At 35.2% G+C, this 26,752-nt stretch overlaps 1 protein-coding gene across 3 annotated transcripts in view; it reads right to left on the reverse strand.

The window, feature by feature from the left end:
• CNTN5 (contactin 5) overlaps window positions 1-26,752 on the reverse strand; it is a gene marked incomplete at both ends in the record, with an annotated part of 736,851 nt that overhangs the window by 80,810 nt on the left and 629,289 nt on the right. For all 3 annotated transcript variants that reach the window (XM_080710120.1, XM_080710119.1, XM_080710118.1), the window contains one exon: window positions 19,132-19,252. In XM_080710120.1, the coding sequence (XP_080566246.1) occupies window positions 19,132-19,252 (121 nt within the window). The remainder of the gene's footprint in view (window positions 1-19,131; window positions 19,253-26,752) is intronic.

Raw genomic sequence — 26,752 nt, forward strand, 5'->3', positions numbered from 1 at the left:
TTATAACGTAAAACTGAAAGTAATAATGATTATGCTGAAGTGATAATCATTTAATTCTCCCCTACCAGCTAGAAAGGATCATGCTAGAGGTTATATATTTCCCTCTAATATTTATAATAAATTTTTGTATTGATATTTCCTTTCCAAGAATCCGAAACTGAGTCTCAGAAAGTTCAGGTCACTCCCCTAAGATGATGGCCCATGCCATTTCAAAGGTGGGTGTAGAGTTTAATCCTGATTTGTGTTTGCATACGTATCCTAAGCTTTAACTCCATGGTATGCATTATTAACTAGCACTGCTTCACATATCAGTAAAAGCAAAACATGTAGATTTCTGAAGATAAAAATTCTGAGCAGGGGCAAATGAATTTTTTTTTAATCAGTTGAGAATGGATGAAATGGACTTTGTGGTTGATGTCTGCTATTCATCTCTCCAGATGTGTTGTTAGAAAATTTACCCTTTCTTCTCCTTTCCTGGTTTGACCCAATTAGTCTGTCAGTCTCGACAATCTCATCTGTCTCTGCTAGTGATTGACTCAGGACGCTAGTCTAAACAATCAGATCGTGGTAAACTTGAAGTGATAACTATTGTTTCTGAATAATATGGTGAACTGTGATATTTGGTCCTGTAACAGGAGAAAAAGGAGTCAGAATGAAACTACTCCAAAATTTCATGCTTGCATAAATTAGAAGAATATTAGTAAAGTTGACAGGGAGTCTGGAACAGTTTTTCAGATGGCTTTAAAAATTTTGATGCAGTTAAATTGAGGAAAGTAAAGTGCAGAGGTGGTAAGATATTAGTTTGGAGTCAGAAGAAAGTAGAAAAGGTCAAGAATAGTCTTCTTCAGCGATGTGATGAGGAATCAATCATGAACAGTAATAATACTGAACAGTACTGAGAGCTGATATGAAGTGAAAAAATTATATTAGAGGGGCTGAGTCAACATTATTTCATTAGATTCTGTATGCCTTATATTTGCTCATGATGAAAAACAAGGGTGACAGAATTTAAAAGCTGACATGAGAGATATCAAGGAAGTCAGGGATTTCAGGTAGGAATTGAGTTAGAAATAGTTGGTGACTATTCAAATTAAATGGAGTCTATGTGAAACTCAGGGAGAGTCAATCATTGTGGGGAGACAACAACTTCAGTAGATTAAAGATGCCACTGCCAGAGTTTCTGTGTTCCACATTTGAGATCAACATATGCATGACAGGTTAGACTCAAGTTGGGCCCTTATATATATATAAATAGGACAAGATGATAAGGTGCTAGGCCATTAGTTGGCTGGTCTATCAACTGATAGTTCAAAATTTTTCTTAGAGGATATATGGCCTTTTCTTTAGTTCTCTTGCTTATTTATTTTTCATATACTCCATATGGCCAGAATTCAGTATACTAACCATTCTTTGCTCTTTGTTTTTAGTTTTAAACATTTAGATCAATATTTTTAAAGAATAACTGTGGTGTGTGTGTGTGTGTGTGTGTGTGTGTGTGTGTGTGTATGAAATGTGGAGTAGAATGTGGGATGGAGTTATGATTATATTCTGAGGGATTTACAGAGATGAAAGTGTCAAGATTCAAAAGAATTCTTGAAAATATTTTCCTACCATATCATTGAAGGCATTTTATCTTTCTGTTTCACTATATGTCTCTCATGTGTTGACATGTTATAGTATACCTCCATATATAATATATATAATATCATATGCCTATGATTATTATTTATTCAATTATGATGCCATATCATCTCTATTCTTTCCCACCTATCTGACTTAAAATTTTATTCTTTTGGGGAAAATATTACATATTTATTTATTTACACAGTTAATAATTTGTCCAATAATACTGAGGGAATGTTTAGTATGTGCTGGACTTTGAGGATAAGGCAGTAAATAAGATAAAAAGGATCTTGTTTTTCTGAGTTTTATATTCTGGGCAGGAAAAGGAAATCAGGCAAACAAATGAGATAATTTCAGATACTGATATGCAATGAAGAAAGTAAAATGGGGGTGAAAAGAGGGCAGAGGAGATGGGGCCACATTAGGCAATAAGCTGAAGAATAAATAAAAATTAATCAGCCATGAAAATATGATTGGAAAGAGTTATTTTTAGGTAAGAACATCAATAGCACAATTTCAAACCAGATAGGACATTGTTGAATAGAAAACTGGTGTGGTTGGAAGTTAGGAAAGGGGGGGGGGTAGCAATGCTGGAAAGATCAGCTGGTGCCAGGTAGTAGCAATATCTGAAGGTAATTGTAAGGAATTTGGATTTTAATCTGAGTGTAACTTCAAAGCCATTGGGTAGCACACTAGAAAAGCCAAAGGAAGGAAGCCTTGAAAACTACAGAGCAAAAGTTCAATAGACACTCTCAGAGGACACAGAAAGCTTTTGGGGAGAGTCTTTTAAACTCATTAAAAACATAAGGAGGATTGATGAAGAAAGCAGTTCAAATAATGTTATGTCCATATAGGAAAATGGATCACTATCAACCTCTGTAACATGAGAAGGAAAGGGGAAAGGGCAGGGATATCAACATACCAAGTGCTGTGTAACTGTGTTGTATAATTACAATGCACCAATAAAAGTACAAATACCTATATGGGAATTTCTTTCTAATAGAGTTTTGCAACAAATATCAATTGTGATGATTCATTAAGTCACTTCTGAAAGTTTGGTTATAGTGTTGCTGTTCAGTAGATATCAGGGTGGTTTTAATGACAATGACAGTCATTGAGGTATCTTTACTAGTCTCTTGCAATCTTAAGTACAGCATGATTGTTTTCCTTATATTGTAAACAAAAAAAAAGACACAAACTTTACCCTGCATCATTTTTATAAAACTGGAATTTTATAACATTTATCCAAGTATAATTTTAGAATATATGCTTGTTATTAGAAGCCTGAACTCAGGCCTCATGGACTAGAGCATTTAATTGCCAATGTAAGACTCTCCTGAGAATTATGTTTAAAATGTTTATTTAAAGAAATTTTGTGTTCCTCTTCAGAAAAACAGACACGTCCCAGTCAATTATCACAAATTTCAGGTGAGAAGCAAATTATCCAACAATTCCAGGCAGTGAAATAGGCATAAAAGTTTAATGCAGTTTTACAGGAGTTGAACGTGTACACACTTAATTCCAATATAAAAGTAATACTGTCCATCCATCGGAGATAATCTTTCTGAAAAGGAAAATAGATGTTTGAGAATCTAATGAGCAAACTGTCAACAATAATTAAAAATAGTCAACTTGTTTACTTAAAACTTCAAGCAATCCAGATGTTATCCTGAAATTCATTTATTATTCTAGTATTACATAAATTTCAAGAACAGATGAGGTAAAGAAATCCTGTAGGAAAATACCATATGTGTTGCTAAAATATGCAAGTTACCATGTTTCTGCACAGCTTTCTATAAATCCAATGCTGGGTCATTGTGTTTGATTCATTACAATTTTGCAATGCAGATGAAGACCAAGAAAATCATGTATGGCCATATGATCTTTTATATGTGTTCAGTCTCACTCTTCACTTATGAATAATTTACATCTCTATGATTTATTTTCACAACAATATCATGACATGAATTTGGAATTTATTATTTTCAATGACAAATTTATAAAGCCATTCTCTTTAAGACAATTGCACCCTTGATAATATTATGGACTAAACTGTTAGGTAGGGCACTTGCTATAATATTTTTTTCCTGAGGTATAAATTTGCATTTTTTCACATTTACTTAGATTTTGTCATGATCTTTTTTACTGAAAATCAAAATATTCTACAAGATACCTACCTGAGAGTATGAGCTTATTTCATGGTTGTGAAAATGAGCAAAAGTTGACAAACATGAATGGAGAGTAATTAATTTGAAATTTTATCTAACTGAGCAGATCAATAGTCCTCCAAGGACCTAAAAAAGGACTTGATTATTGCTTAACTAATCAGACAGTTTTTGTAAATATAATAGAGAAAGAACTGTCTTTGTGATTTCTCCATGGCTGCTGGCTTACACTCTGAGAATTCTGGTATACGAATTCTGGTATATGAAGGAAGGACATTGACCATGATGATACCACTAGATTTCAGCCCAGGCTGAAAGATGACTGCTGTCATATGGTGACGGTACACTTGGTAACATCCCGATGCCACCATCTAACTCATTTGAAGAGATGAAGGGAGTAGGCTCTTGCAGAAGCACATAAATAGAACAGTCTTGCAAGTTGGAAAATTTGTAACAGATGTTCCTTATAATGGATGGATTACAGGGAGAGTCTGTGATGCAGACTATCTTGTTCAGTGGGGTATGAGCAATGCTGCTTATTAGCTTGACTACATCCTGTGAGATGAGATTTTGGTACAATTATGGGAGCTTTGACTTACTGATACATGCAGATCAGGTGATAAAATGTCTGCAGCAGTGATTAGGTATTTGAAATATAGTTTACTAATAAGTTTTATTTCTTGAGTTGACATAAAAGAAATAATTATGTGAACCAATAACCTCCTGAACAAAACATGTAATTAAAACAGACTTGTTTCATGCCTTGGTTTTCTCTGATTAATGAACACTTAACTAATTCAGAATGCCGACAAACAAGAATGCTGACACATTAGTACAGATGATTAACTTACGTGATTTGCAAAAAAAAAAAAAAAAAAGGCCATTTCTTGGAGATTTTGTACTTTTGACCTAGAATGTCAAAATAATTCAGAAGAACTTCAAAGTCATTCACACTGTTTGGCTTCATCTTTTTTAATGTAAGTATTTTATGTGACTATTCTACTTTGCAATTACTTTAAAATCTTTTAGTGTTCTTGGTGGTGTTTAGAAGGTCTTTCTAAACTCTTTAATATTTGCATTGTTTCATTACTCACTAAACTGAAGGTATGGGAATGTTCTATGTAAGTAATCATAGGGTGCATATTTATATTTGAAAAATATTGAGTACTGTGATTTAACTCAAATTATATATGCACACACATATATATACAATTTGATATTATATATTGTATATATTATAAATATATATGCATATACAAATATATATATACACAATGTATATATATATATATATACACACACATGCACACACCAAACATATATATGTATACATATATATATATACACATATATACATACATATATACAAACATATATACAAACATGTTTGTTGCTCATTTTATAAGAGATTAAGCTGGTGACTCTTCAAATATAGATGGTGAGGATGACCACTAATGTGAAAACAATAATCATGGAACTATGACCCCCAGGTTATTGCCTGGTCTACACATTGAACTTAGACTGAAATATAATTTATATATTTGACTTAGTCATGTCATCTTGGTGATATTTTGCTAGTATATTTGAAGCACCTCAGGAAGGAAGGTGAGGCAATCAAAATGCTTTCAATCATCTTTAGAATGTATAATCACATTGTAATTGAATGAGATGTGCAAAACAATAAAAATATAATTGGATATTTCAATCAATGAATGATAAGCTAGGGTCACCTGTAAATGTGGACCAATTTCCTGACCATGCATATCATCCTCCATCTTTGTGGGTGTGTGTGTATGGGGAGCACAATGGGGATTGAACCCAAGGGCATTCTACCTTTGAGCTACATCCCCACTGCTTTTATCTTTTGTTTTGAAAAGGTCTTAAGAGGCTGCTCACAGTCTTGCTAAAATTTTGAGGCTGGTTTCAGATCTTTGATGTTCCTGTCTCAGCTTCCAAGTTCTGTGATTATAGGAGTGTGCTATCCAGCCCAGCTTAGTTCCTTAATCTAAAAGATAAGGATAGTGAAAATTCTTCCTAAGGTTAAGAATTTAAGTAATATCTACCATTTACTGAGAAGTGTTCTACTATTTAAAATCTCATTTCTTTCTCTTATTTCTATCCCCCTTAAAAAAATAAATGAGGAAACTAAGTCCAAAAGGAGTGAAATGTCTCACTCAGGACATAATTTCCCAGCTCAAAGCTAGAGTGAAGAAGAATCCTGGCCCGGAACATATTTCTAATGTGACACTTTAGTTGGATCAAGAGATTACTATCACAGGGATTTAAAAAAAATTAAGCCATTTTTAAATTAGGCTACTGAGATTCAATTAACATTTACTGAGTACCAGCTCTAAACTAGGTCCACTGCTATCGTAGCCCTAAGACCTAACTTTTTCAAAGGCAGCACAAATACAGCAAACCTTTTCTCCTCTAGGTTTTGCCAATATAAAGCCTGAAATAGAACTGTATAATTCATCTGTGCAATACCTACCCTTTTTGAATAGGATGGGGTTATTTTATATTTTAATGAAGTGTTTGTTTTCTAAAGCTGAGAGCTACTTTTCTCCATTGCCATATTTTTAGGACACCAGCAGATCTGTATATTTCTAAAGGTAAAATCTACTGATCAACTTAATAACAAAGAGAATAGAAACCTAGGCATTCACGACTACCAATCTATATATGTAAATGTGTTAAACTGTATCATCCCCAATCAAACTAAGCAATAATTTTTATACATTTAGGTTTAAAAAAGAAAGACTTTTGTGTATGTTTTTGATGAAAAGCAAGTCATTTTTTTATTGGCATTTACAGACATCATCTGGTGTTCAGTTTTCCCCCCTTACTTTTTCACCTCACTTGCTCTATCTCATTAGAGAGCTAATTGTCTTTGTAATTCCAAATTAAGGAGTACTTAGTGAAACAAAGACATTACCTCTGCCAGGTGTTTGGGAGGACAAAATCCAATCAGCAGTAAAAGTTAGCAGAAGTTTCTTCTAATCAATTCTAGTGCCTTCTCTCTTCAATCTGCATGGATTTTGTACCATTCAGTGAAGCACTGGAAAACTGCCTACATGGTGTATGGGGTTATAAAAAATAAAAAAAAAAAAAAAAGAATTGAGTAACTTGGAACATCAGTTAAAATAAAGCAAGATTTTGAAATAGAGACTAAAGTGAACTTACCATTTTTAATTTGTCTTCTTTGGAGATGTGACCTGTCATTGGGTTGATATTCAGCAGAGCTTCCATTTGGACCTTGGGTTTTTGGTGACCAATTTTCATCATCAATAATGGGCCATAGAGTATGAATATGCCCTATGAGATTGTGCAGTTCAGGCTTCACAAAGTACTACTCAATAGTCAAAAAACATGCGGAGGCATCTCTGTGGCAGCCACAGGAAACAAAATATATTCAGCAAAATAGAAAGATCAGGTTCTAGATGTGATTGGAAATTGGCTTAGGTTGTGTTTATACAAAATATATGAAAAGTGGATAAATAGAATGATTTTTCTAAACAGTTTAAACAAACAAATGAACAGACAGATACAAGGTCTTTCTCGTATTTGCTTATGTAATATTTATGAGGTCAAACCCATTATGCTTAATATCAAAGGCTATTTTGTTTTGTTTTGTTTTATGACTCTTGCTACAATTTAACTAAAGGGAACCAGGAAGCAAACACCAAAGAGTGATCAGAGCTGTGGCCATTGGAATGAAAGCTAGGTATATTTTCATGCACCTGAGATTTTTGACCTTGCTTTATAATTGTTACTACAAGAAAGTCTATTTCATGAAATAGAGAAAAATGACTCTCCCAGATACATTCTATGAGGCCAACATCACATTAATACCAAAACCATATAAAGGCAGCTCAAGGAAGGAAAACTATGGGCCTATACCTTTGATGAACTTGAATGTAAAACTGTTAAACAAAATACTAGCAACACAAATTCAAAACCACATCAAGAAAATGATATACCATGACCAGGTAGGGTTTATCCCAGGGATGCAAGGCTGTTTCAACATATGAAAATCAATCCATGTAATTCATCACATAAACAGAACCAAAGACAAAAATTATATGATCATTTCAATAGATGCTGAAAAAGCATTTGACAAAATTCAACATCCATTTGTGCTAAAAGCACTGCAGAGAATCAGAATAGAGGGAACATATCTCAATATCATAAAGGCAATCTACAACAGCCAACATCATAATAAATGAGGAAAAACTGCGAGAATTCTCCCTAAAAACAGGAACAAGACAAGGATCTCCATTATCACCACTTCTTTTCAATATAGTACTTGAAACTCTAGTCAGAGCAATAAGGCAAGAAAAGAAAATCAAAGGAGTAAAAATAGGAAAAGAACTAAAACTTTCATTGTTTGCAGATAACATGATACTATACTTAGAAGGTCCAACAAACTCAACCAAAATGATTATAATATTTATCAAAAAAATTCAGCAAAGTGTCTGGATACAAAAACCAACCTTAAAAATTCTGAAACTTTTAGGTATACCAACCATAAATCCAATGAGAAAAAAAATTCAGAAAACACTTCCACTTAGGATATCCCACAAAAAAAATAAAGTACTTAGTAACAAACTTAACCAAGGAGGTAAAATACCTCTACAAAGAAAATTGTAAACATTGAAAAGAGAAATCAAAGAAGACCTTAGAAGATGGAAAGATCTTCCATGTTCATGGATAGGCCATCAAAATGGCCATACTTCCAAAAGTGATCTACAGATTCAACATAATACCTATTAAATAACCAAGATCATTCATCACAGATATAGAAAAATCAGTTCTTAAATTCATTTGTTACAACAAAAAACCCAGAATAGCCAAAGTAGTTCTCAGCAACAAAAGCCATGCAGGAGGAATCACAGTACTCAACTTTAAACTATACTACAAAGCCATAGTAGTAAGAACATCATGGTGCTGGCACAAAAACAGATACATAGACCAATGGAGCAGAATAGAAAACTCAGAAACAAACCCACACACTTACAGCCAATTGCATTTTGACAAAGGGAAAAAGAAAGCCTCTTCAACAAATGGTGTTGGCAAAACTGGTTAACCATATGCAGAAAAATGGAAATAAATCCCACTTTCTCACCCTGCACAAGAGGCAATTCAAGATGGATCAAAGACTTGGAAATTAGACCAGAGACCTTGTGGCTCCTTGAAAAGGAACACATAAGCACAGGTAAATACTTTCTCAACAAGACCTGAAAGGCACAATAAACTAAAAGGCAAATCAATATGTGGGATTACATAAAACTGAAAAGCTTCTGTATAGCAAAAGAAATGATCAAGAACCTTAAGCAAGAACCAATAGAATGGGAGAAGATTTTTTGCCAATTACTCCTCAAATAGAGGACTAATATCTAGAATATACAGAGAACTCAAGAAACTCAGCACTAAAAAAACAAATAATCCAATAAAAATAGGCAAGTGAACTAAATAGATATTTCATGAAGGAAGAAATTCAAATGGCCAATAAATTCATGAAAAAATGCTCAACATTATTAGCAATGAGAGATGCAAATCAAAATTACCCTGAGATTTCACCTAACTCCAAGTAGAATGGCAGTCATTCAAAACACAAACAACAACAAATGCTGGCAAGGATGTGGAGAAGTGGGAACTCTACTACATTGTTGGTGGGATTGCAAATTAGTGCAACCACTTTGGAAAACAGTATGGAGGATCCTCAGAAGAATGGGAACAAAAGTACCATATGACCCAGAGATACCACTTCTGGGTATCTACCCAAAAGAATAGAAAGCAAACTACCAAACTAATGTATGCATATCTATATTCATAGCTGTACAGTTAACCGTTGCCAAACTATGGAACCAACCAAGATGTCTATCAACAGATGAATGGATTACAAAACTGTGGGATATGTATTCAATGGAATTTTACTCAACCATAAAGAAAAACAATTACATCATTTACAGGGAAATGGGTGAAACTGGAGAACATTATGCTAAGTGAGATTAGTCAGCCACAAAAATAAGAAATTGGATATTCTCCCTAATATGCTGAAACTAGGGAGAAAATGGGTCATAGGATGAATTCTAGATGAAGGAGATACTATAGATGAGCAAATAAGGTGACCTAATGTAGGGGGATGAGAGGGGGAGAGGGAAATTCTCTAATGCACATGATGTTCTTTAAGCAACATAGCAAGGTTAATCACTAAGCTAAACATGAGAAGGAGGAAGGAGGAGGGAATAAGGTAGGAATTGGGTAAGGGCTAATTGTGTGATATGTGTATGTTGTCTCCAACATATTGTACCCCATTAAGATGTATGACTACAATGCTCCAATAAAAATTTTAAAAAATTGAAGAACAGAAATCATGCAGAAAGTGGTCTGTTACTTATTGGTGCTTAATATTCCTGGTGGCATCCTGTCCAGGAATGATTCATCTCCATCTAAACCCAGGATATCTAGATAAGAAGCCCCATAAGATATCCTGAGGAAACAGTCATTAGAATTTGGTATTTTAGATAGTTGGCACGACATGGAGTCAGAGGTCCATCAGAAAGGTTAGTGGTCATTCAGGTCGAGGTATAAGATATGAAGTAGTGGCAAATAACTTGTCTCCTGGTCATGTGGTCAACAATTAGGTACTTTAGAGGATTAGAAAATGTGATACCTATCCTAAAAGATAGGTGGAAATGAAAAAATGCTGTCTCTGTACACTGGTGTAGGGTAACTGCTATCTCTTTCTTGACTTAGCAAACGACTGTAAGTCCTGTAAGATTCTGTCAGTACAGTTTCTCCTTACACACAAATCTCTCATTTCTAGGCAAAGCTTGTCTTTCTTTCTCTTGTTTCTTATAGCACTCATTTTTATCCCTATCCTTCACCCCCTTCTTTCCTTCCTCTTTCTCTTTTTTCTTTTCTTCCAGAGTTATTAATATTTCAAGAATAAAGATATATCAGGCACTAAGTATGTCTAGCACATATGATGATGAATGAAATGGAAACAATCTGGAAGCTGGCAATGGAAGGCACTGTAGGAATTAAAAAGGCTTCTTTGAAGCCAACAGCCTGGACTCAACTCACTATTCTACCACCTGCTAGGGTGGCACTCAACAAGTTCCTAAACTTCTTTGTGCCAGTTTCCATATCTGCAAATTAGAACTAGAAGAAGAACCTCTCTCACATTGATTTTATATGATATACCAAATGGATAAAGTGAATAATTCATGTAGAGCCTTTAGCACAGTGCCTTACAGAGAGAAAGAACTTAGCACATGTTAGCTGAATTTTAAAAATATTATTACTAATAGAGCTGATTGTCAGAGAGCAAAATGTGATGTTCATACACTCATAACTGCACTCCTCACATTATGTTGTAAAAAGACGTGTTTCTCCACCATATAAGTTGTTCTTATTGAGCTAATTCTTAGCGCACTAACTGCCACATATGATGTGTTTTATAAATGTTTGGTGACTAAGTATTGAATGAGTGAAGAGTGAGTGAGATGAGAGTAAAACAACCTGCCCAAGGTCACACTAGTGAGAGCTCCTGGGGACATGACCAAGTCCATTGGATTTCAAATCCCCTGCTTTTCCTATGACCTGCATAGGCTTTCACAAAACTATTTCTTGCAGGATTTGGTTATTACACCACCAGTTCACTGAATATGCCCTTGCTAGTCACCAATGACTTCAAATCTGCTCTGCCCAGTGGTATATATTGTACCTCATTTTGCCTGGCTTTGAGCCTATTACTTATTTTCTCCTGTTAGACTTCTCTCATTTCCCCTATGACTTAATTTATTGGGCGTTTCATGCTAGTTGATCTATGTCTCTGGCAGCTACTTCACAATCTCTTTTTTTCAAACTCCTTCTTCTCTTCAACATTCTGTTTCCCAAGGATTTCACCTCTAGCCTTTCTCACCTTTACATATTATCTGTAATTTCATTCCCACCTGACTTGAATATGTTACAAGTGTCTCCCCTGACCTTTATAGTCACAAACTCATTTGCTTACTGGACCTGTCTCTGAAGAGCCTTATTGCTGTTCTTTCATTCATAATTGCACGTCTCTGTACCTTCCTAACCACATGAATGTTCATAATTGCATGATAATTTTCCTTAGGGGGGCACATAATTTATCATTTAAACCAAGGTCCTCATCAATAAGTACTCTGGCACGCTGAGTATAACTTGTGTGGTCTTGTTCTAACCCAAGTATATAATCTGCCTGCCATTTACCACTGGGGCATTGTAATTGGCATTCATCTTTGCTTCCTCTGTCTTACTTTTTATAGCCAGTGGGCTACCAAGTTCTGCAGATTCTGTCCCCTATCTTTTGAGTCTGTACCACCATTTCCTCTTCATTCTTATTACTTTTTTTCCCAGACCCTCATTATTTCTTGTTGGGATTATTGCTAGAGTGTCCCACATGTTCTATCAGTAGCCCTCAACCTTACTGTCTTCTAAAACACTTTCTGAAGCTTTCCAAGTCATCTTCCTTCAGGATAAATCTGATCATATTTCTTTCCTAAATTGGACCTTTTCTGGAATATATATTACTTTTAGCATAAAAGTTAAACTGTGCTGGTTGTGGTGTCACATGCCTATAATATCAGTACTTGAGAGGCGGAGACAGGTGGTTTGTAAGCTTAAGAACAGTCTCAGCAACTCAAAGAAATCCTGTTTCGAAATAAAAGTTGGTGCTGGGGGTTTATCTTGGAAGTAAAATGCTTCTGGGTTCAATATCCACTATAAAAACAAAACAAAGAAGCAAAAATTAAGTAGCTCTCATGGTGTGGACAAGCACTTAACTCCTAATCCCATATGACCATTTCTCCCTCTTGCACTCAAGAACCATCCTGACATATAGTAGGCATTCATTAGACAGTGAACAGCATCAGCTTTTAAAATGTTACCCTGCACACCAAAGTTCATCTCAAGTTTATATAAATGTGAAGTGATAGTATTTTTAAATTAGAATGAATTTCTAAGAAAAATATGTGAAGTCTGAGGGAAAATTACGTTGTGCAGTGTGATTACCTCACAGTTTGGGACTAAAAAAAGTATAATATGAAGCCAAATGATTGTAATTTTTTTCAAAATGGAAGAGTGATGTCAGAGTACTCTACCCTCAAGAAACCTGTCTGTTGAGGGAAATACCCATGTCTATAAGAGAGCCTGACTTTTAGCAGATACCCAGAATTTGTTGAGTCAATAAAATTCAAGAGATTTAATTTTCATCACTTGGTTGTTTGTATACAATGACAATATATTTATTCGTTCTTTTTAAACTTCCAGATACTTTTGGACATGCATGCAAACTACTTAAATCATTTTGGACACCTAGGTCACTTCAGTCAACCATTGCTTCAATGATCCAAACTAAAAGTGGGGAACAAGCTGGACATGGTTGCACATGCGTGTAATCCCAGTACTTGGGAAGCTGAAACAGGAGGATCTCAGGTTCACAGCCAGCTTCACTACTTAGTGAGGCCCTCTGAAACTTAGTGAAACCCTGTTATAAAATAAAGAATAAAAAATAGGGCTAGTGGTGTAGGTTGGAGGCAGAATGCCCCTGAGTTCCACCCCCAGTACCATAAAAAAACAAGTGGTGAAGAAAATCCAAATTTGACATGGCTAGCCAGGCGTGTGCACACTTGTAATCCCAGCATTCAGGAGGCTGAGACCGGAGGATCGCGGTTTGCGGACAGCCTCAGCTACTTAGTGATGCCCTCTGCAGCTCAGTGAGACCCGGTTTCAAAATGAAGAATAAAATACAGGGCAGGGGGTATAGCTCAGAGGTCAAACGCCCCTGCGTTCCACCCCAGACCTGCAAAAAAAAAAAAAAAAAAAAAAAAAAAAAGAAATTTGAATGACTGTCAAATTATCACTTTTTATATGTTTGTTAAAAGGTTTAACAGATTAGCAAGAAACCATATGAAAAATATAGGACAAATGAAACTAAGATGCTGTTCAATGTCCAAAATAAATTTTATAGGTGTCAAGCAAACTAGCTTACATAGACAAGGTCTAAGCTAAGAAAGCAAGAGATTTGGAGAAGCTCGTTAAATGATTTTATCCAACACAAGTGAAAATAGTGATCTAATATTTCCACAATGTGGCAGGATTTTCCAATTAGACATTATATAAATGAGATTAGGTTTTCTTTAAGAGGGAGATACTTCTGTTTTAAAGTTTTAGAACAGTATTATAAAAAATTATATTAACTGAGTAACTTCTATTTTGCTCTAAAACGTTATTTGCAACTGTATTTACTATTAATATTAACTAAGGTTAAATTGACAGTGAAAATATTAGTTATTGCTCTTTGATCTCTAAGTACCTATATACTGGCAAACCAAGCTTTGTGTTTTATTACTCTAGCTTTTCTCTTATTCCTTAAAGACTCTTTTTAGTTCATGTTATTACTCTACCACATGGAGGCCTGTGTAATCTGTATGTATAATGAGCACATCGTACAATAGGTCAATGGTGGGAAAGGAAAACTATACAACTCCATCTTTCAAAGATTCTTGATTAAATTATGCAGTTTTAAAGCTTGGAAATGTTCAGAGGTGTTCAGATGCTAAAAGCAGACATTTATATATAAATTTAAAATCTATATGGATCACAAGGACAGTGCTGTGAGAGATGTGAGGGTCACTTACGTCTCAACTCTTAAATGAATGCATTGTAAGTACCTTGTTCTCTGAGCCTTTTGTATCTGAGGAACTAATAGTGTGTACATCTTTCCAGGGATAGCAGAAGATTCTGCAGCATTCCTTTCTTACTAGCAAATATCATCAAAAAATTAGAGATTGGAGAGAATTTGAATGATATTTAATCAAAGGCTACCAAAATACTCTCTATTCAGGTAGAAATGAGTGTCTTTAGATTATTTTTTAACAAATTAAAAACCCTAAACATATAACAATCAGGTAAAAGGTAACATCCCTTTATCAGCTGAAATTAAATTGTTTAGTCTGGTAGTCTCATCTACCTTATGATTGGAAAGTTCATTTGGAATTAAAATAGAAATATAAGTACTGATTACTTCAACTTTCAACACAACAGTCTTTTAAAGCATATGGCTCATGGTATAAAATAACAATATTTTGTGTGTAAACATTTGACAAAACTTCTGATGGAGGCTCTGATACTGTAATTTTAAAGATAACTTTGATTTGCCATAACTTATTCCCTTCCTTTGCTAAAGTCTGTTTTGTTCTGTAGATGAATACATAATTTGATATCTGTGGTGCCCAACTTCATATGTGGAAAACCTGTAGAGGTACATAGAGCTCTAAGTTTAAAAAATTCTATACTTAGATTAATATATTATTGTTACTGTTCTAAAATTGTTAATAATCTTTTCATTTCAAGTCCTGAGCTCATGTCCTGATACACAGCAGGTACTGAATGAACTTTAGGTGGCAAACAAATGAACAGAAAAAAATTAAGACTTGACTTATGTTATTGATGACTCAAATTTTTTAACAGTTTCAGTTTGCATTGGAAAGTGACTATATGGCTTGAGAAACATTAAAAATATTAAAGGAAAACCATTCTTGGAAAGAAAAATGGAACTGAGTTGATTGGAAAGGGTCATAGAAACTAGCTGAAAAGATGGGTGGGTTGAATTCTATCGGGATGAAAGTGATGGGGTGGGGAGTGGAGGTGGATGGCTAAAAGCAGCTAGATCTCTCCCAACAAGTTACACTTTGAGGAGAATCATTTTTTTCAAATCTAATTCAATGAATGTTGGATTTATCTTGTAAGTCAAAACTCAGGAAATAAAACTTGCCCAAGTTTGAAGAAAGGCTGTGTTCTCAGGCAGAATCAAGAGATTACTGATTCTTCTTTGATTATTCTCAGTTTCTTGACCTAGAGTTTAGCATTAAAAATGAGAATCATATAAATAAAGAAGCTGTATGAAAATGAATTTTATCACTTCCTCTGCCTCTGAGCAGAATGGAAAAACTCAAGGTCTGACTGTCACTCACACTAGCTTGGATGAGCACATTTCATTCTTTAAACCATGACAGTGAATGTTTCATACCCTCATATTTGCTTTGGGAAACATACTTCTGACATTGATTTCTGTAAAATAAAATGACAAAAAGCTAATACTTCTCTTGATGGAATCTTTTATATCATGCTTGATATTTTTTATACTGCTTGGGAGCCTCAGTTCTCTGCAAATTGTGTACCCCCTACAGTGAGCTTATTTCTTAATGGTCTATCTTCCTTTTCTGGCCAGCATGATATAGTTCTATCCATCTTTAAAGAGTCTGAACATCATAATAATGTATAATTACAATCCAACAATAAAAGCATGTTAAAAAAGAAATACCAATATAGCATTGTACAGTCTTGTTTCCATCACAGCACACTTAAACCAGTAACTAAAATTGTGCACAGATGTCCAGGTGTAGCTTTAATTTCCTTTTATATCCCAGAAAAATAATTTCTGTTAGGATATTCATGACTTCTATTATGGTTCTCTAGATTATGTGAAGTGCTATTATTATGCTGGTTCACTGATTCTAAATTTGTGAGAATAAGTGATTTTATGCTTCAGTTGATTATTTATGACAAATTCAGTTTTTGGATAATGATGATAATGGTGGAAAGAGGTCAATAATATCATTGACATCCATAAGCAAATAAAGCAAAAGTGCCAACAAGTATTTGAGGAAGTCAGTCCTTAAAATACTGAATGGAGAGAGTAGCAGGAACCATTACTGGTGAGCAACACAGAATTCTAAACTAGCAATGATGAGGTCATTGGATTCCATACCTGAATATCAATTTAGTATGCTTGTGGGGCCAGATAAAGAAGTGCAGATTTTGGTAAAAGGACAAAAAGATTTTTATAAATATCTTTGATAGGAAATAAGACACTGAAAAGGAACTTCTGGTAGAAGCACAAGAATGTATTCCTTGCCACCCAAGTATGTTCCAAGTATGCTCAACACTGAGCAAAGCAAACTGCTCAGACAGTCCAACAATGGTATTATACAAACAGATGGCTATTGGAATTGTCTTTACTGTTCCCATCTTTCTGTGACACACACTTGAAAAACTGTGTCTTAGGCATTCTGCTGCCAAAATTTTAGCAGTCCTTAGAAAAGCTCAATGTAGAGTAGCCTGCACTAGAAGAGTGCCCTGAATTTACCAACCAAGGAATAAAGGAGTGGGAGAAGGGAGACTGGCATAGTAAAACTGCTTGAAATTTTGTCTTACAAGTCAACATTAAAACAGCAATATCCAAGGATTCAAGTTCTTTTAATTACCAGTAACTCTTAAACTTTACTACTAATCACAGAACTGAACCTGTTAGTTTGGTATTCAAATCTGTCTAACATTAGCCACTCAGAAGAGGCCAGCTATTTTTTCTAATTTCATAAAAGTAATGCAAGTACATAATCAAAAATTGGCGACTTGATCAAACTCACTTCAAGGGAAAGCTTGTCCTGAATGCTACATGAATATTCAGACAATAGTAACCTGTTTGAAATTGCTATTGGGTGTAATTCCAAAATTTATGCATTTTACTATCTCCTAGGCATAAAGCCAAAGGCTAAAAGAGCAGAACATGAAAAAGGTGAACCAGAATTATGTTCTGAACCCTGTTGAGTTTAATTTTACTTACAAAGCAGAATGTTAGTTTGCCACTGAAATCTGCCCCTTATAGTTCTGTAAAAATACCTGGCTTCTTGTTATCAGTCTCTAAATTGTGGAATTCATTTGGAAAGCTTCAATTTTAAGAGCATCATTCTAAATGAGTAGGCAAGCGCACACAACAAATACTCATAATCTAAGACGTGCGGCAGCAAGAGAAGGCAATTTTCTGTAAATATGACTGCAGCATAGAGTGTGCAGCCCCACAAGCCTTGCAACTTCAGGAAGCACAAGGGGAGATTTTTAGCTAAATGGAATGGGATGTGTTGCAAAGATGAGCACTTTAAAACATCGGTGCTTTATAATAAGGCAATACAATGCACATTCTTGGCATAAACTTCGACAAAAAAAAAATCAAACCACCTTCAAAATCAAACAGAATCAAATGCACACAAAAAGGAATGAGCTGCTACTCACTCAAGATGCACACCTTCTTTCAAAACATCTTACTTGAACCAGCAATGGATGCACTATCAATAAAATCAATAAACAGTTGGCGAGTTACACAACTAAAATAAAGAGGTGATGAAGCTCACTATAGGTCTTAGGTTTACTGTATAGGATTTCTAGATTAATGAACTCCTAAAAATTATAATTTTAACACACTCGTGATAGGTAAAAGACCGGGTAATATAAAATGTATTTTCTTGCTATAGATTATAAAATTACTTGTAGACATTGTACAAGGGAGGCGCACATGTGATATTCATATCACTCAAAATGTATACTTTCAAAAAGGGAGAGGCAGGCGACAGGATTCTGGTAATGCTCTATTTTTTGACTTGTATGGTAGTTAGCTGGTATGTTTGCTTTGCCTTGATTCATTGAGTTGGTTGTGCACTTGCATATTCATGAATTTAGAAAATGCCTGTAGGTATATTGTACTTAGGTAAAAAAGCTACAAGAAAAAGGAGAGATGAAAGGAAGGAGGGAAAGAAGGAGAGAAAAAGAGGAGGGGTGGGAGGAAGGAAGAAAGAAGATGCATGCTATGATCTGCATTTCACATGCTGATGAATACAGTGTTCAGGGAAATGGATGCTGTAGTCATTAATTGAAATAAGATGTGGTTTCATAGGATTGCAGAATTTGGCTATCTGGCTCATAATTTGAAACCACTTAACTGTCATTTCTACAGAGAGAGAGAGACTGTATGTTGACATTTCCAGACTTTTAAAAAATCCCTGTCACTTAACAATTGAAAATGTCACCATCTTGTACATGCAGTTTATTCTGGTTTTTGGAAGCTGGATTTAGAAGTCAGTAGAGGGAAAAAATGCCTAGGGGTTCCACTAACTTTGCATTTGAAAAACATATAAGTACACAAACAATTTTTTTCTCTGTAGTCCGATTGTCTTAGTAGTGCTACTGTTTAGACTTTCTGCTTTGCAGTAAGTTGGTTTGACACTCGGTGACCACTTACTACTAAAAGTGTTTTGGACCCTGAAGTTGGATCTGTAGGTTTTGTCTGTTACTAAGGAGCAGTTTTCCATGTAATCTTTTCAAAGGCAAAAGGTTAAGCAAAAATGACATATATTGTAAAATTGAAAGTAAAATGCACAGTACTGATGTGCTCAAAGTCCATGCATTTAAATTCCTTTGTATGATAATTTATGGTGATCATGTCTTCAGACTGCACTATTAGCATACTCACCCCTAACAAGAAGTTCTGCCTCATCTGACACACTGTCTGCTGTGGTCTGTACCCTGCAGCCATATCTCCCAGCATGCATCAGAAGGATGTTCCTGATCATTAAATCTGCAGAGGATGCTTGCTGAAAGAGGGATGAAGTGCCAGTTTAAAATGTTGCAAATCTGCCTAGTTCAAGGTGGTTTAAGGGGGGGAACTTTGCATATTCAGTCAAAGGGCCCATTTTTGGCCTTACAATTTATATGACAACAATTCAGAAATCAAACATGCCCTATTTTAAGGAACACATGGAAGTTATGTTTTTAACAATTGCTAACAAAGGGTTTGAACACTTAATATTGCATATAATGAGTTAGCAGCTAGATATCAAAGAAATATTTAAATATGCACAAACAATCTTATATCTTTAAAAAAATATAAAAAATAATCAGTAGGCAAAAATTATTGCTATTCAAAGACAGGCAAGAAAATTGTACTTAAAGGAATAGCAACTTGTGGGAAATTATGAGAATTATGAGAAAATCATAATTTTTAAAATTATTTACAAAATTATGAGAAGGCAGCTGTCAGAAGATGATCCTGTGTGGCTTTATTGAATGGTTTCTTTTGTAAGTACATTATGGGTAACAGACTGAGAGGGTGCTTAGGTGAAAGATTGGTGGTCCCAGAAGCCATGACGTGTCTTTATTTAACAAAGACATATTCTTCCCATAACAACTACCATTAGGCATGCAGGGTCAGCCTGAATCTTTGTTAATGTAGTTATAAAACATGAAGGAGACTCAAAACACCTGGTTCTTGTTGAGAGCAAGATGATTAGAACATTGTGGAAGAATAATGGCAGTTAAACAATAAATACCAGGGAGTGTATTTTTAGATGCATTCATCCATGGGATCAGTGATGATCCTACACTTGAGAATGGCTGGCACAAACTTGTCATTACTTAATGCTGTCTTTTACTTACTGTATCAGAAAAGGTGGATTTATTGTGATCAAATAAGTACAGATCTATTGTTATAAACTCAAGAGATATTGTTTTTCAGTAAAGACAGTGAAATATCCAATACTCTTTTTTAATTTCCATGTTGAAATTCAAAAAAAATTGAATGAGGGGAGATGCATGTAGTTTGAAATGACATCTTCAAAGAACTCAAAATTTTTCTCCAACAGTAATTGAACACATGAAATAATGTTTAATGAAAGTCATAGAAAAGCCACTCCCTTGATTGGAGACATTTTGGGATTTTGTGGAATGAAAATGAATATTCTTTAAAAACATAATTTGTTTGTCCTTAGTGGGCAGTGTCCTGAAGATTAAGACTTTAATTGTTTGCTTTTGTTTTGATAAAGATCAATTGGTTTTATGAAAATTAGTGTGATTTCTAGAAATCTGTTGGATTCATTCTTTTAGTATTATAGAAAGGATGTAAAATCATTGTGGACTTCTTATCACTCAAACAATGTGTGTTTCTTTCAATAAATTACCTTGCTATATGCTATGCTTTAGACCATTTTATTCTGTTTTTTTTTTTCTTTTCTCTTGGTCTTCTTGACAAGAACTTCTAAGACTATTGAAGTTTTCTCTTATAAAACAATTGCTAGGACATGGTCTAGTTTTGTCATTTACAAAGAAATGCTTCATAGTGAGAATGCATTAAGATGGCATAACAATTATTTCAAGGAGTGTGATATTTGGCCATTGAATATTCAGTGCTGATAATTTCCTTATAATAGATTGTTATTTTCAAATACTAACAAAATTTTTTTTCTGAATTCCATCAGACTAAGTGGTCACTTCTTTAACATCTGCAAAGGCGACTTTAAAACTCTTTTAAGTGAAAAAAAAAGCAAACTGGAAATATTATAAATAACAATTCCATTTTAAATCTAGATATTTTGATACTGTATGAATGAGCTTTTATATATTTACCACTGTGTGTAGTGTGGACTTGACTTAGCATCTGTCTTTCTAGGTTTTTAAGGAGCTGTTTAATGGGGGTACTTAGTTAATTTAATTAGGAATTAATGTGCATGTTATGGACCCAGAATGGGAGCTATATTTAACAGGAAAGCCAGGAAAAGACAACAGAAAATAAAGTAGGGTTTGTCTTTTTCTGGAAATAATACTGTGAGAAAGACTATTTTCTTTTTTGTTTATTTTTTTTAAATACAGTTCTACAAACCATACTGGCAACAGTTTTCAGGCTCACATTTTTGAAAAGTTATCTTGTGAAATCACATTCATACACTTAAATGACTGGTGTCTCATTTGCAGACGTTTTTCTCCCCGAATAATTTATTTCTTTTTTTTTCCTGGACAAAAGTCCTCAAATGCTTTCCTTTCCATGGGATTATATTTAAAGTGAAACTTAATGGAATGAAGAAAAGACTGTTAAAAATCACATCAAGGTCTAAATAATTCAGAAGGGTGATGTATAGATTATATTTACTTTGCTGTCCTTCATATTGTACCTGGAATTAATAACATGCAGTGCTCTCTAAACATCCCAAAGCTCTATTTTGTCATCCATCAGAAGCAAAATGTCTATAGCCTATTTCATATCTATCAATGCCAAGACTATTTGAGGAGTTGACATCACTGAATTTCAGGCTCATTCCTTCCCTTTTGGATTGCATATGCATTATATTTTTAAAATCCTAAACAGGGAGAATTAAAAGTAAAACGAATGGATTGTGAACATTAAACCTAAATTATTCTTTCGCTAGATTGACTATTCTTTCCAGAGAAGTAATGAGAAGAATTCATGTGGGAGCCCATTATCCCTAATCTCAGCGCACAGAATGCAGTTCCTGAGAGAGAACCTCTGCAATTTAGTGTACTTTTAATGAAATGGTTACTTACAGCGGATGCTTGCTTTCCTCAACTTAAACCTCACTTTCAATTTCCTTAATCTCTTAGGAGTTACAATCTTTTCTTGTTTTCTTTGACATTCGCCTTATTGTCTGTCTTCTTCCACCATACTTTCTTGATTCTTGGGCTTTACCGACAAATCATGTTACCTGTTGCTTCAAATGAACCTCCCACCCCCAGAGCTTAAACTTAGTGCTACGGTACCTAGCATGATATGGGGCACATCGTGAGATCTGCATGTGAACTGCAGAATGACTGAATAAGTGGGGAGTTTTTCTTTTATTTTTGGAAGGAAGAGGCTGTATGTGCACATATACAGCATGGTGATTTTGCCATTTACATCTTCTGGTCACATAGTCTCATTAGAGCCTTGGCTGAATGCTTGTGACTTTTACTTATATGTCTGAAATAAAACAGGAAAATGCCATCTTTCCATCTGAGTCCTGTTTTGAGCTTTGACTTTGACTACGGGTCCTGCTCATCTACCATGAAACTGCCAATTAGGTTCCTAAGAAACGGGAGCTTGTTAAAAACTTTGTTGTTCAGTGTCTGCTGATGCTTGCTGCCTTTAGGATATAGTCCAGCTTCTATCTCGACACAGAAGGCTGTTTAGAGCATCATTCTGCCTCTTGTTACGGAGGTTCTGAGCACCAGCCTCACAGTTGCTGGCACTCTAGGAAATTCTTTTCGTGAGTCAGCCGGTTTGTACAGATTTGTATCCCCTTGTCGATGTTACTTTTCCTTTTCTTTTGCCTGGTTTCTTTGCCTGGGCACAGCTCAAATACAGTGCATCATCTGAATCTTTCAGTACTCTCTCTGGGCTTTCTTGGTTTCTGTTATGCTGCAGGGTCACTTTGCTCATGCTTCTAAACTAGCACTCACCATTCTTGGAATTAGAACGACCCACTAAAAGGCATTTCCAAAGCCAAGCAAGGCACAAGTGCAGCTAAGGATCCATTTGTGATTATTTTTTGGTACTGTGAATTGAATTCAGGTGCATTCTGCCTTCGAGCTACACCCTCGGCCATTTTTCTTGCTAAGAGTTGCTGAGCATTTTGCTAAATTGCTGAGGCTGGCCTGGAACCTGTGACTCTCTTCTCTCCGTTTCCCTGATACTAAGATTACAGGCTGAGTCACTGTGCCAGGCTGCAGCTAAGGATCATTCAGCCAGGCTGCTAAGGCATACATGGTTTACTCCTTTCTTTTTTTGTGGCTGCCAGCAACCCCACCTTTATTTTCTCAAAGAAATAGGAAGGACAACAAGGAAAAGCCTGTAGAGAAAGGTAGTGGGGAAAGCACTTAAAGAGCAGATACAGGTTAGGGAATGACACAATTGTGCAAATTCTCAATCTAATCCTTATTAGATATTGAACTTGGAAAAATTACTCTATTGCTTAGAGCTTTTAGAGTTTCAATGTGATAATGCCAGTAAAGCCCATAGCAGTGTGTCTGGTGTGTAGTAAGTGTTTGATAAATGTTTTCTGTTAAAGGGCACCATAATTGCACTCTTAGCCAAGAGGAAGATTTCTTTAATTGGTATTCATCCCCTCACCAAACTGGATATCGATGCTTTCCATAAATACAGGATTTCTTTTTGTGTGTGTGCATAACTACTTAGCTCTATTTTAGACATAACTGTTCCCCAATCACTTTCTCTTTTATAATATAGTAGAAAAACATTAAATTTAGAATTGGACAACCTGAATTCTGGCTTTGAATCAGTACCTTCCAAATAGCCCTGGGTCTTCGGAGCATTTGCCTCATTGTGATGGTAACACTGCACTCTCTCTCATAGACTACAGTGGGAAGTCAAATGAACAAGGCACATGCATGAACTACTGGGAAATACGTCCAAAGTATAAAGTATTGCTAAGGAAGTTTCCCCCTACAGGTTTTAGCAGAAAGCTGTGCACACAGTTAAGCATTTGGAGATTATTGGGAAAAGAATTATTCGAACAATAAGATAATTATTATTCTTGCAAATAGAGACCTCTTTTTCTTATTTATTTATTTTGTGTGTATGTATGCAGTACTGGGAATTGAATCCAGGGACATTCTTACCTATGAGCTACATCCCCAGATCTTTCATTTTATTTTTATTTTATTTTGTGGTACTGGGGATTAAACCCGGGGAAATTCTGCCTCTAAGTTACACCCCTAGCCCTATGCTTTATTCTTTATTCTGAAACAGGATCTCACTAAGTTGTGGAGGGCCTCACTAAGTATCTGAGGTTGACCACAAACCTGCAACCTTCTTGTCTCAGCCTCCCAAGTACTGGGATTAGAAATGTGTGCCATTATAATTATAATTATATTATCATTATTAATCATCATTTGTTTTGAAACATGGTCCCTCTACATTGCTGAGGCTGTCCTAGACCCTGTGATCCTCCCATATCAGCCTCTCAAGTGCTGAGATCACAAGAGTGCACCACCGTGTTCAACTTTATTTTATTTCCTTAAGGGTCACAAAAGGGATCTTTAGCATGCCCATTACCTGACAAGTATATCTATGAACCGCTCTTCTTTGTAAAGTAAAGCAATGTGGTATGAATTCTATGAGCTGTAGCTTAAAAAATCCTATCTAACATAAAAAACTAGAAATCAGCTATGAGACATAAATTATGATTAATGTTACTGACATAAAATCTTAGATAGTTAAACTATGTTCCTAGTAACTATATTTATTTTCTCCAAAGAATAAGTTGTTTAAAAGTACCCAACCATGGTATAAAAATAATAATGTCGCCAGGTGTGGTGGTGCACGCTTGCAATCCCTGCACTTGGGAGGCAGAGACAGGAGGATCACACTGGTTCGAAGCCAGCCGCGCTGGCTTAAGAGACCCTGTTTCCAAATAAAAATATAAAAATAGGTCTGGGAGTGTAGCCTGGAGGTAGAAGGGTTTCCAGGAACCCCAGTACCACCCAAAACAACAAACAAACAAACAAAAATAATAATGTCTATTTTTTATTTTTTAGGTTTTTTCTTTAATTTCACGGAATATGGTATCAATTGATGATGATATGGTTTTTAATGTTGTTTTCAGGAAGTAGTTGATATTGATTAACTTTCATACTTAAATAAATGAACATATTATCTGAAATAGAAATATTAATTGGTACTAGTGAAGAATAGAGAAAATATTATTTAAGAAACACTTTTGCCTATTATGGTAAAATTTTAAATGTATCCAACTTGCAATCAAGGCTTAAAATGGGTAGCAACTCATTACTGAGATCTTGGTATTTAACTTCCAACACATATTCTAATAATGTGTTTTTAAGTGTGAAGAAAAGGACCTAAATAGTTAATTTGGTGACATAGGTTAAAGAGGAGAAACAAATTGATGACTCATTGATGAATTCAGGATGACAAGATATGCAATTTGGATCACCTAGTGCTATAGGCACCAAGTCATGGTTGAGGGGATTAATATATTTTGGTGAAAAAAGATATATATTACAATGCCATACAAATCAAGAACATACAGGGCTAATTAAAATTAATTTTTTTGTGGTACTGGGGATGGAACCCAGGGACATTCTACCTCTGAGCTACACCTTCATACCTCCAGCCTTATTTTTTTATTCTTTATTTTGAAACAGGATCTCACTGAGTTGCAAAGGGCCTTACTAGGTAGCTGAAGCTGTCTGCGAACCATGATCCTCCTGTCTCAGTCTCCCAAAAGCTGGGATTACAAGCATGTGTCACCATGCATGCCTGGCTTTTAATTTTTCATATAAGTAATTTGAAACAAAAAATGTTACATCATACTTATTTCCTAGATGGCAAAATTAGATATGTGAAGAGCCCTAAGTGAATAACAGAGTGCCATGTGTCTATTGCGTTGATGTTCCTTCTTTACAAGTAGATATACAGGACTAGAGAATATGATAGCATGCCCGTGGATGCAAGTAAGTCACGTTTCTGTTCATGCTTGTCTTATCTAATCATCCGGATGTTGACTTTGTTCTTTAATGGCAAGATATGTGGATTTTCTTTATCTAAGATGAATGTGACCAATGCAAAAGGGCTCTCTACATGCACGGAGTATCAAATCCTTTAATCTAGCACTTCTAAATTAAAAGAGGTCTGGAATAGATAAGGTCACACAATTTTTTGTTGTTGTTGTTCTTTGGTGGTACTGGGGTTCCTGGAAGCCCTTCTACTTCCAGGCTATACTCCCAGACCTATTTTATACTTTTTTTTTAATTTTTGGAAACAAGGTCTCTAAAGCCAGTGGCTGGCTTCGAACCTGCGTGATCCTCCTGTCTCCACCTCCCAAGCGCAGGGATTAAAAGTGTGCGCCACCACGCCTGGCTAAGGTCACACAATTTATTAACCTAAAGTTTTTTTTTTTTTTTTTTTTTTTTTTTTTTTTTAGGATTTACTCCTAGCTCTCTTATATCTGTTGGCAAAAGTTCCTTAAGTGGCTACTGAAAATATTTGACTTATTCTCCTTTTATTTTGTATTCAGCATGTTGCTAATAATTCCACAGATGCTCAATCCTGCTGTGATAAGCTTAGAGTATACAGACAGATTCTGGACTTGAAGACTTTCCATTCTAACACAACTTGATAGAAGAGACACAGGAAAGAGATGTGGCATAGCTTTCCTCTGTTTGAATACATGTGGAGTGAAGTGTATCTGTTTTCTTATGATACAACACCCAAACTGGGTGCAAAAATAATTTTCTCCTTCTGTGTGCCTTGAATAGTTTTCATAATTATTCCATGAACATTGTCTTCT

The sequence above is a fragment of the Muscardinus avellanarius genome, assembly GCF_963383645.1.
Source record: "Muscardinus avellanarius genome assembly, chromosome: 1".
In the NCBI taxonomy this organism is placed as follows: Eukaryota; Metazoa; Chordata; class Mammalia; order Rodentia; family Gliridae; genus Muscardinus; species Muscardinus avellanarius.